This window comes from Cupressus sempervirens, chromosome 3, assembly GCF_028749045.1.
Source record: "Cupressus sempervirens isolate cs-2001-9-10 chromosome 3, ASM2874904v1, whole genome shotgun sequence".
NCBI lineage: Eukaryota > Viridiplantae > Streptophyta > Pinopsida > Cupressales > Cupressaceae > Cupressus > Cupressus sempervirens.
Window position 1 is genome coordinate 626,181,676 of NC_143120.1, and position 12,959 is coordinate 626,194,634.

Below are 12,959 nucleotides of genomic sequence, written 5' to 3' on the forward strand. Positions count from 1 at the left end.
CACATTTTATTTCTTGCAATAAGACTAATGATTTTTTTCATGTGGTAATTTTTTTCCATAGAAGTAGTGAGAATACATGGTCTACCAAAGAGCATATTTTTAGATCGGGACACCAATTCTATTGGGTAATTTTGGAGAACATTGTGAAATAATTTAAAGACACATTTAAAATTTAGCTCAACACATCATCCAAAAACTGATGGATAAACATTAGTGATAAATAGGAACTTGGGAAACATGTTGAGATATTTGGTTGGAGATAAACCAAATGAATGAGATTTTATTCTACAGTAGGAAACATTTTCATAAAATAATTCTATCTAGATAGAAGTACTAGTAAATCACCACTCTAGATAGTATAGGGAATTATTCCTACAAATGCTTCTAAATTAAGGAAGTTAGACAAAGATGAGACTAGTGCCAAAGCTAAATACTTTGAAAAATAGTTGAAGAAATTGCATGAGAAAGTGAGGAAACACATTACTAAAATTAATACATAGTACAAAGATAAGGTGGACAATAAATGGAGGCATAAGGAGTTTCAAATTGGAGATGAAGTCATGGTTCATTTGATAAATGAGTGGTTTCCAGTGGATAAATATAATAAGATAAAGTTAAAGAAGTTTAGATTGTGCATAATACTAAAGAAGTATTATTCAAGAAATTTTAATGAAGTAGAAATACCCGCTGAACTAAATATTTCACTAGTGCTTAACATTTATATGAAAATGATGCTAAAAAGATAAATCAATTATTAAATCAACCAATTTATATGTAAAATAAATTGAAGATATTTTGGACAATCATGTTGGCAAAAGCACAAGAAATGTTGCGTACATGAAGAATATATGGTCAAATAGAAAGAAAGACCTATTGAAGAATCATCATGGTTGAAAAGGGAGGGAGGAGGAGGGAATCAATTTTGGTATACATATGAAAATTCCTAAGTGTAGAGGAGGATACAAGATACAGTTGGATAGTTTTGGTTAGTAACTACAAAAAAGTTATTAAATATGACTATAACTTTTGCATAATGATATATATAATGTAATATGATCTCATGATTTAATAATATTCCTATAATATGTTTGATAATGTGAAGTGTGAAAGGTTCATGATAAAAGAGTTACAAGATAATTTATGAGATTGGGCGATTCAGTGTAGCTAAGTGAATTGTCTTGATAGTTCAATTGCTTGACAATGGAGGGACTACATTCAAGGACTTAACTCTTGGATATAATTTTCCTATTTCATATTTATATATTTGTGGGGAAATGTTTGGTGAAGTGTTATATAAACTGATAGAATAAATTATTCTCATGGGTATAAGGGAAAGACTTTTTTGGAATGCCAGAATGGGATATATGACATGTGATGTATGTGATATATGATGTGATATCCTTGAAACTCAATTAGATGTGAGCTTCATTGCGAATGATAAAACATTTTGATGTCATGTACAAATCTTTTTTGTTGTAACACTTTCTTTGTAATGGGACAGCGAGTCGAGAAGGTGGATTTAATCTTCACTCTCAAGTAAGTGTTCTCTCTTTTATTCGAAACTCCTAACAAGATTGAAAACCTCTAACGGGGTTGTATCCTTCAATAGGAGCCAATGTATTGAAATCATTGTAATTACTCTTAAAAAGGTTAGATCTCCTAATAGAGATATTTTCATATTAGTCCATCATCTTGTCAATTCAATTCTCATAGACATTTACTCTTGGCTAGGGTTTCCTCAACCAAAAAATCACAGTGTTATGAGTTATCTTTCAATGTATGCTTATTTTATGAATTATGGTTTGTGGAAGTTTATGATTAAGTTGTCAAGTGTTGAATTGGTTTAAAAGTGTTGCAACACTAATTTACCCCTACCTCCCTTGTAGTGTTTCTTGATCCTAACATTAAGCTCTTAATTATTTTTTGTTTATATCCATGATTAAGATACCATTTGCATAGTCTTATTATTTCATTCATTCATGGGTTTATTTATGTTAAATAAAGGATTTTATGTGTCATTACTAGTTGGGCTTGTTTCTTCAACATGCATAAGTTTCTATTTATAGATTCTTTAAATCCTAGTTCTATGTGGATAAAAGCACAACCCTGTGTCACCCTTTTGTAAAGGAAAAGGCTAACAAAAGTATAACAGTTCACCTTCAATGACATAAAAATAGTATTATTATTTTGAATTTGAAAATGAAGTAAACTAATGAAATGTGTAGATATGGATGAAATTTGGGATAATAATTTTTACTAATTAATTGGAATAATAATTGATATACTTTCCTAATTTTTATAGATAATTTTTTAGCTGTTGAAAAACACTAAAAATTAGGGGTCTAGTTACCACCACAAAACTATATGGAAATAAACTTATTTCCCTTTGATCTAAGACTATATTATAGATAACATATATAGCTAAAAAAATCAAAAATCAAAATTGGCTTAAGACCTATATTTTCTCTTTTATAATAATTCAAATTTCAACTCACCTAAAATTGATAGTTTTCATCTCCCACCACATTTTTCTAAAAAAATCTATTCTAACCAGAAGAAAAATTATACATTCTAGAAGAGGACTCTCTCCTCTAGAACGTCATATAATTATTATTTTTAAATTATATGATTTAATATTTTTTCGTTCTCAAAATTGACATCTTTTTTAGTGTTAAAATGCATGTTTGTAGAATTTTTTAATTACAATTTACTATATAATAATTAAAACATTATAAACTCTATATGTGAATATTCTTGACTTTGAACACTATAAAATGGTGTTTATATGTTATTAAAAAAATCCTAAAAAATAGTAAGAATTATTGGAACACCACTTTTTTGAAATAAATTTATTTCTTTAGTAATTGGATAAAAACTAGTATAAAACATGCATTTAATTGAAATTTCCAATTGGAAATGTGTGAAACCATATATAACTTAGCTAGAATTAATTTATCTAGATCATATATTTGAACAAAATTGATTTTTAGATAGAAATACTCAAATTTGGCCATTCTAATAAGTCAGTCTGAAAGGTGACACAACTTTGTACTTTTACCCATGTATCATTTTTTTAAGATATATACGGTAGGGCATACATGATTTCTCTATGATTATTATATTATTACATAATATGATCTTTCTTGAGTGATAAATGTCATGTTAAAAATATCAAAAACCTATATATACCTCATCTATTGGATTTGTCGTCATAAATTATAGGATTGCTTATTTCTACATAGTAAGTTACCAATATAACTCAACTAGTGGGTTCACATTGTTAGCTTGTGGGTTTGTATTTTTATACTCTAATGTTGCTCGATTGTCAAAAATTCATATTTACACTATAATCCTATGGATTAACTTCAATCTAACTAGTCCTTTCATCTACTACAAGTTTCCAAAATAATCATTATCCTACCCTCACTTGCATTTTCCAAATTAGCATCATCATTATAGCCCAATCCAATCTAAACCTTTGCATTCTCAAATCATTTCCCCATTTTCATAATTCAAAATTATTTCATTACTATGGTAAAATATTGTGTCTAAAACCACTTCATTGCCAAGTCAAACAATTCACCTCTCTTATTCACATCATCACTATAGTCTCCAATAATACATCTCCATTTTCAAGTAGTATATCTATATTATCCTAATATCTTAACTGTCAACACTCACTCACTATCATCATCATCACCATTCCTAAAGTCAAGGATTACCCAAACATTAGTCGTATTAATAAAACTAACCAACCAATCCAAATCAATTAAATTATGTGTCAAATAACAAAATCAAACATCAAGCCAAAATCAAAATGAGATTTTTAATACCTATTACATGTAATTATATATGTAGTACAATTACATATAAAATCTTCATACTCATCATATGCATTTCAAGAATTTTTACACCAATCTCATATTTCCTAAAAACCCAATCAAGCCCAATTTTCTCATTTGAAGTTGAAAATACAAATGCAATTGGAGATTTTTTCATGATTGTAAGTTTAAAGTTACACATGCAATCTTAAATGCAATTGTATCCAAAAGCCTGACTTCAATTGAACTTTCTTGTTTTTCCCTTGTAATAGGAACTTCTTCTTTCAATTAAATATAATATAATAAGTTGAACTACACTTGCACCACCACCTGTCATGTACTCCAAAATTCACAAATTGCAACTATGGCTCATTGTAACATGAAAATATGTGGTATATAATTGTATTGTTGATTTGTCAAATCTTTCATGCGTAATAAAAAGAGAAAGAGGGATATTTAAGCATAAACTTCAAGAGGACCCAAATTATATTATTGAGTATAAGGGTTCTAATTCTAGATCCAATCCCTTTCAAATGTGTATGCTCAAGACTCTTCTTTCAATGGTTATTCTTTCTCTTTATTTTATAGTTGTAGATTGATTAAGGCCAAGTTAGATTAAGTGATCTAATAAAGTAGATTGACTCAATAGGAGCATGTATGATAATCAAGAAAATGTAAAGATCATATTTGATATATTGAACAAAGTAAGTGAATTTAAAAGATAGAAGAAGATATTCAACTCAACTTGATGATTTGAATAAGAAATCAATTTAAATCTAGAAATTAATTGTCAAAAAAAAAGGAATCTAGAACAGAGCTAGATCTGGGATCAGAAAGCCTATGCCTATAAACCCAAGAAATGTGAGGGATATAAGAAATAGTGGAGATGGAGGGTCAAGGTTGAGATGAAGGGTCAAAATTAAGATGTAGAGGTTGAGGAAGACTTGTACCTTGACTATTCAAAATTTCAAGATGTGAAGCTTTGATCATGACATTAAACCTTAAGTTTGTATCCTTATATTCCTCACTCTAAATATCTATAAATTCACTCCTACACAAAAGAAAAATGGTGGAGAATGGGATTTCCTTGGTCAATCCCCTATTTAAAAAATAACCTTGGAATGATAAATTATGTAAAAGTAAGATAGATTCAAATATTCACCTTACTTGCCAAACCTCTATGGATGGATTTGGATACAATATCCCCAAAGATGTATGAATGATTGTGATGTAAATATAGGATGTAGGATGTTTCCACAAATGTAATAGAACTAAGAATTCTAAATCATAGGTCCATGAATTTAGGTATGATTAAGTTCTTGATAGGTTGAATTATTGAATGATTATACAATGATGAATATAAGTCTGCTTCATTGATAGCCAACTCCACTATCTCCTTGAATTAATAAGCTAAATCTATAGAATGAAACACATGATTGATGAAAAAAATGAGGGTCTCTAATGAATCATCGCTTATCTTTCTTGAACTTGAATGAACCTTAAAAATATTTTTTGCAAAATGGACTTGATGAAATGCTTATGACCCACATATATAAAATTGATAGATGTAATTGATGATCAAATGAGGTGAGTGGACTTCCTTTTATACTAATTTTTCTCTATGAAAATTAAAAAGTTTCCAATTCTTAATTTGGATCAAAAGAGATAGAAAATCAAAATGGGTCTAGAACCTCAAGATAAAACATCTCGGGTATAGGTTGATCTCAACCTATACCCATGAGGTATCTTGCATTGGAATGTCCTCCAGGATCTCAAGGATAGAAAAGAAATAGTAAAAAATAAACAAAAGTTCAAGGAAAAAGAGGTAATTCAAGCACAAATAGATCCAAATAGAGGTAATTTGGATCAAAAGAGATAGAAAATCAAAATGGGTCTAGAACCTCAAGATAAAACATCTCGGGTATAGGTTGATCTCAACCTATACCCATGAGGTATCTTGCATTGGAATGTCCTCCAGGATCTCAAGGATAGAAAAGAAATAGTAAAAAATAAACAAAAGTTCAAGGAAAAAGAGGTAATTCAAGCACAAATAGATCCAAATAGATCCCTAAAATGGGGCCTAAAAAGGTCTTAGAGCTCTAAATTAATGGGGAGTTGACTTTTAAGATGGTAAACAAACTAAAAGAAACTTTTTTCATGTCAACCTTGTTTAAAGCCTTGTTTGTACACATGATCTACCAAGTTTTACAATCAAAATATGAACTTCATGGACAATGATATGAAACCAACATCAACACATTATGATGTTATACCATTTTGGTCTTTTTATTTTTGTGCTAGAATTTTTCATCCAATAATAGTAGTGTCAACAATGATATATAGTTGCCCAACCCAAGTTGTGCTTGTTCGTTCAATCCCATATCCCCCTGCATCCCAACCAATTCGAGATTTTGATGAACTGATTGTCTTGCAGAGTGAACCCAACTTGCAATTCAAATCCTACCATGGCCCTTCCCCTTTGCCACCCTTTCAAATATAGTGGGGGGGTAGGGGGTGATGTGGTTGAATGTTTGCATCCATATTCCATAAGGATTCAATGGAAAAAGGAGATAGATGGCCTTTAAAATAGTAGTACCTAAGAAAAAGATGAATCTCAACTTTCATAATTAATAGATTTCATTCAAGATTGATTGCAAGTAGGTGATAGCAAGTCAAAAATAAGGAACATAAATATTTTTCAGTCACTAGTTAGAATGAAAATTGGTGATTTGTTGATGTCATCAAATGAAAAGGTCAAAGATTTATTTTTGCAAATGTTCGCATCCATGTACAAATTTAATATTTCAAGCACTAGCAATCTAGTGATAGGAAGACCTCCCTAAGACAGGATGACATAATAATTGTCATGCCTTGTTAGATGCTTAGTTTACTTTTCATTATGCATTTTTTTTTCTACCAAGTTACATGTAAAGCTTAAAATCTCAATTGCATATATAATGTCACATGTAAATAAAATTTTCAATTGCACTTAGTATGATTACATATAATCATATTACACATGACTATAATTTTGAATAAGTCACCATTAAAAGTAGTTATTTTTTCATCTTTTTGTCATAGTCTCTTTTCTATAAATAAAAGAGGGCTCATTTTAATTAAGGATCTTTATGCATTGAAAATCAAATCTATGGGAATTGTGCAAAATACAAACTTTTCTTTTATTAGTACAAATTGATTTCAAAGTTGGTAAAAGCAAAAGTCTTTTCAATCTTTGAGTTTGAGGAACTTGTTATATTTTTGGTATGTTTGTTTGTCACAATACTTATATTGTCTAAAATTTATTGAGAATGTGCATGTGATTTTTTTTGTGTTGTTATAAGGTAAATTTTAAATCTAATTTAGTACAAACTATGTTGTAGTTTTCAATTTGAGAACTTATGTATCTTATTGAATACATAGTCTTTGAGTTGTGATCTTTTGTGATATCTGAAGTTATAAAGGAAGTCTTATGTTCAAAAATATTTATGTTAAAGCATATTTTTGCCTTGTCCTTTAAATCATTTTAGGATAGTGTATGAGTCTTTGATCTTATGTGCATTCCTTAGTTTATAGTTTATTAGTATGCTTAAAAATTATTATTTTGGTCAATTTTAATATTTCTAGAATTATTGCTATAGCTAGTGCTTAAAAGTGAAGTTGTTGAAGGCATCAGTTTGTAAGTGCACATTCCTAAAATTGAAAGTCCTTCCTTAAGAAAAAGAAAGTGATGCATATAACATATAATCTTAAAGAAGGGCTTTAAATTCTTGTTAAGTTTTAGTTTATTCAATAGAAATAAAAAGGGTGTCCCCTCTTAGTTGAGAGGAGAGATTATATCTCACATATTGTATCTATTTACTCCATTTTGTAAGTAGTGTGTCTACAACTAGTTACAAAATAGTTATCCAACACACATATGTGCATATGTGTGTATACATTCTCTCTCTCTCTCTCTCTCTCTCTCTCTCTCTCTCTCACACACACACACACACATAGAGAACAAAAAACATACCCTCTCTCTTGTATGATACCTTTATTTCTCTCTTCATTCTCATTTTATATCATTTTGTCTCTTTCTATACATATATATCTAGATTTATTCCTATATCTCCATGTTTTGCCTATATTTATCTCTATCCATATCAAGTTACCTATCCCTCAATCTCTATCTATTTGTATCCATATCTTTCTCTACTTTGTCTCATCCCCACAACGCTCTCATTGTTTCTATATATTCCTCAATATCTCTCTACGTTGAATTATCTATCTCTATATTTTCTTCAATATCTCTCTATATTGAATTCTCTCTGTAGGCATTTCATCTCTCCCCCTTCCCTCCTCTTCATGTATCAGCATCACTCCCTCCATTATTTCCTCTATACCCCCCCACCCTCTCTCTCTCTCTCTCTCTCTCTCTCTCTCTCTATATATATATATATATATATATATATATATATATATATATATATATATATATATATATATATATTCCTCTTTATCCCCCTATCTTTCTATTTGTATCCCTCTCACTACCTCTTTATATCATTTTATCTATTTTTCCTCTTTCTTTTTCACTCTACCTCTATCTTCTTCTCTTTCCCCTCTAGCAATATATCCCTCTATCCACCCATCCCTCTCCCTCTTCTTTCTCGTTTCCCCTCTTATTGACATGAATATCTATATCTCTTTATAAATGTCTCTCCATATATGTTCTTTTGTATATCCATTTATCTCTATATAGGTATATATTCACCTCTATCTACCACTATATCTCTCCCTCTCTCTCTAAATATGATTTCATATCTCTATTTTTATCCTTATATCTCATCCTCTATCCTTTTATTTATTTTTCTCTTCCCGCTCTATGCATTTCTCTCTCCTTTCTCTTTAAGAACCTTTCAACTTCATCAATTGACCAACAACCCATTGACACATATGAATAATATTATAATAAATACTTTAATAACATTAATTTCAAATAATTATTTTATATAATAAAATTAATTTCAAATTACACTAATATTTTTATTTTTTATTTTTTTTTAAATAAAAGCTTCAAAACTAATATAATAACAACAAACAAACATTAACAACTAATCAACCATTTTATTAAACAGCCCAAACTAGGCAAATGATATGTCTCCAATCAAATTAAACTAGATACAAATAGTTTCAAATAGTACATTGTAGGCAAATATCTTGCCTCCCATCAAATTGGATTGGATACACAAAGTTCTATATTTGAAACAGTATTTTATTGGTTGGCATATACAAACCCTAACTACACATAAATGAGGAAAAAGGAGTTCTACTGACAACACAAATGCAAATTGGGTTTCTATTTGCTTTGGTTGCAAGTACCTAGCTATGGGGCATTATAGCAAAGGAAATGAAGAGTTGAAGGACATGAGGGCTCACTTGGATTGAGCCAAAGCAGCAAGACAGCCAACGAGAGGAGCATTTATATAAGTAGTAGGCTCCGAGTGTGCATAGTCACGTCGTCCATCACTGAACTGGTCATTGGCATCAGGACCTCCCACAACTGCTCCAACTAGAATATTAGGGTTTGGGCCATTGTTATCCAATCCTATACTAAACCCATCTTGGCAACCTATCTTGGCACGATGGTGTGATATTGATGGCAATGAAGAACCCCTGTGATGAATATGTTGAGGAAACTTGGTGCTGTAGCCCACCATATATGAAATTCCAAGTGGGTTCTCTCCCAATATGTAGTCAATCTGAATAAGTACGTAGTTCAATGAGAAAGATTATATATTTATAACCATCAAAAACAAGTTTCTTGTTTTTGCATGTTTAAAGACGGTCCTTTGTAATAGATATTGATAGTAAACAAATTTTGTGAATTTGGGAAATAATCAACATATAATTATACCTGTTTCTTAGCAATACTTCTAATGTCATCCGGATTTAATCTGCCACTTGGGCAGTTTATCACCTGGTTGGAAGTGCTCAAGTATTTGGCATAAGTGAATAGGAGGAAATTGTTGGCAGTTACGTATTGCATGTTGCTATTATCATCCCCACCGCGGAAAAGACCACCTACAACATATATAGACTCCTCAGCCTCTAAAATGACAATAAGAGAATGAAATTCCTTTTGATGGGACAAAGCATAAGCCAAAAAAACCACTTTTATGACCTGGTGAGTGTTTTCCTGACTGAAGAGAGCATACAGCATTGTCTCCCAGGTATTTGAATGGCTTAAAGGAACCCACCTTTTTAACGAGAGCTTGCTGTTATCATAAATAAAGAAAATTTTGTCAGTGCAAATCTTTTATAGTTTAAATAGCGTATTTCAAGTTTTGATTAATTTCAATGGTTTATCAAAAAGGCATACAAGTTGCTTGAGTAGGACTTTCAAGATGAACTATTTAAACAAGTTCAATTTTATTTTTTTTAATATGATTTATTTAAATAAATCAAAGTTGAGCCAATCATTGTCTAGTTATTCAATAAACATAACTTAAAAATGGATAGATGTCTAATCAAGCTTTTAATAAATACAGTTTTGACTGTCTTACATATATATATAAGAAAATTATAATGACCATTTTCACAACTGTTTTCAATTTTTTTTATTGGTGGAAGTTCAAATAGACTTAATCCAAGACCTCCCACAAAATTCAATATGTTGTAGACTCTAACCTAACTCCCACCAAATATTAATCGACCATTGGGTCCATTTGGCTGTGGGAATAAGAATATGAGAATAGGAATACATATTTTCGAATTGTTATTCTAGAATGGAAAATAAGATTACATATTCTTATTCTTGTTTGGTTCACTTAGAATTTTTGATGGGGAATGTGGATCCAAAAATTTATGTTTTCTAAAATAAATAAAACTGGAATAGGAATAGGTATTCCAATTCCACCTATTTAAATGGAATTGCAAATGCTCATTTTTTTGACCAAAATTGAAATACTTATTCCTATTCACAATTCCATTTTGATACACCCAAAAAAAAATTGAATGCCTATTAGACTCATATTTCTGCTACCAAACGGACCAAAGAAGAAGGAAAACTTACACCAGCTAAAATAATTCTTGCCCCACCATGTTTCTCGTCCCAGCTGAGTAAATTGTCCGTACTAGTGAGCCCAAAAGACTGCGCGTTTGATACCACATAATTGGCATATGACGCTTCCTCTGTGGCTTTCTGCAACCACGTCGCTCCCCACAATAACTCGTCCTGCAAACATCATTAAAATTCCATTCTATTCATTCTTTCTCTACACATGGAAACATCACAATTCGAAAAGAATCAGGTGGCAAGTTTTTCACTTACGAGGTACCCCGAATAGGAGCAATAAAATGGGCAAACATCTGCAGAGAGGGAGTCACTATATGAGCCTCTATGCTTGTCTGCAAAATCAAACACCTGCAATAACAACCAAGTGGGGTGATTTATAATGAGTGTCCTAAAAAGCTTGATGTATGCAAATAAAATAACCCTTAAATTAAATTAAATGGCTTTTAAGATATATATATTTAAGATATTTATACTGATCTAAAACCACATTAGATTTCCAATAACACCCACATCTATCACTATAATTTCACATGAACCACCTAAACAAATGAATGGTTAGAATATATTTTTAAACAAAATCAGGTATCTATATATTAGTAAACATGATGGTTTCTTTATTTCTAATGCCATTTTGTGATTTAGTACTCCAAATAACTCTGTATACCTGCTTTGCCCTTTTGATAAGAGTCTGAGAATAAGAAGCATCTGAGGTCTTAAAGACCATGGAGGCAGCTGCAAGGGCTGCAGCAGTTTCAGCAGCAACATCTGAACCGGGGTGTTCACTGTCAACTTTGTACACATTACGAGGTGTGTCCATGTCCTCTGGCCTCTCCCAACACCCATGATCTGCGTTTGGCTCTCCTACCTGCAATCATATTGGAAAAAAAAATCAAACATAATACTTCTGTCATTCTTAAATATTATATACTAAGGAAAAAATTAAACTTAGAAAAATAGTAAGTTCTATTATTTAACAGTTTTCTAAGAATCAAACTTTATTATGTCACGTTTCAAACAGTCCATAATACTTAACTTCCACTATTTAATTTATAATTTAAGAATTAAACTTTAGTATGTAAACCCCCAATAATACTTCACCCAACCCCTTTTAAAAGCTATAAACAATAATAAATAATTATTATGAAACCAATTTTTTAAGCTAACTTCAAGAGTTTCTATATTTCTAGGCCTCCATCGTTCACCTGTACATATATAACTTCTGGAGTACTAGTGGCTTTAAGCAAATAATCAGCACCCCACCGAATGGCCTCATGTGCATGCTTAAGGTCATCACCCATGGAGTCCCCAAACTCCAAAACACTCCATGATAACATTGTGATTGTGAATGCCATTGGCAGGCCGAATTTCACATTGTCTCCTGCATCATAATATCCTCCTCTCAAATCTACCTGAGAGACAAGTAAAAACTTAGTGTTTAACTCAAACCTAATTTTTTCTTAATATCCTTCACTTGGATCCTTCTTCAAATAAGTCATCAAATAAGTCAAAACTTAGTGTATGCTCTTTGAACCAAACTTCAAGTCTTCTTAATATCATTCACTTAAGATCGATCTAAAAACAAGTCAAAAAGAATACTTCAACCAAACTTAAATCCTTCAAAAATAATACTTTTGTGACCAAACTTAACTTAGTATATATGTTCTTTAAACCAAACTTAAATCCTAATACATGATGTTGCTTAAGAAAAGAAAAGAATTACATGTGCATCAGACCCATCTGAAAGAGCAGAATCTCCTCTCCAACCCAATCTCTGGTTGGAAGGAAGTTTGCCAGATCTTTGGCCTTCAAAGAAAAGAATGGATTTTGTGAGAGCATCTTTGTAGTCAAGCTTAACTGCCTCTGCTCTCTTTCCTTTTTCCCCTACACAACATGCAGCTAATATTAAGCCAAAAAGCATTGCAGTTTGCTTACCACCCATTGCCATGTTTATTCTCACGCACTTTTCTCTGTGAACACAATTTTCTTATTTTAGTTCTACATTCACTTCTGGAACCCGCTGATATTTATATCACTTCAATTTCATGCTGAATTAAGAAAAGAGAATATTATTAGTTGGGGAT

General features: G+C 31.0%; 1 protein-coding gene across 1 annotated transcript; it reads right to left on the bottom strand.

Annotated features, from left to right (window-relative positions):
* Positions 1-9,235: 9,235 nt before the first annotated feature.
* Positions 9,236-12,742, bottom strand: LOC149568238 (endoglucanase 1-like). Its single transcript, XM_089816700.1, has 8 exons — positions 12,599-12,742; positions 12,081-12,287; positions 11,543-11,743; positions 11,134-11,226; positions 10,876-11,037; positions 9,985-10,078; positions 9,718-9,884; positions 9,236-9,562 (listed from the first exon to the last, which is right to left on the bottom strand). The coding sequence occupies exons 2-8, from the start codon at positions 12,228-12,230 to the stop codon at positions 9,236-9,238; spliced, it is 1,194 nt and encodes a 397-aa protein (XP_089672826.1). The 5' UTR covers positions 12,231-12,287; positions 12,599-12,742.
* Positions 12,743-12,959: the final 217 nt, after the last annotated feature.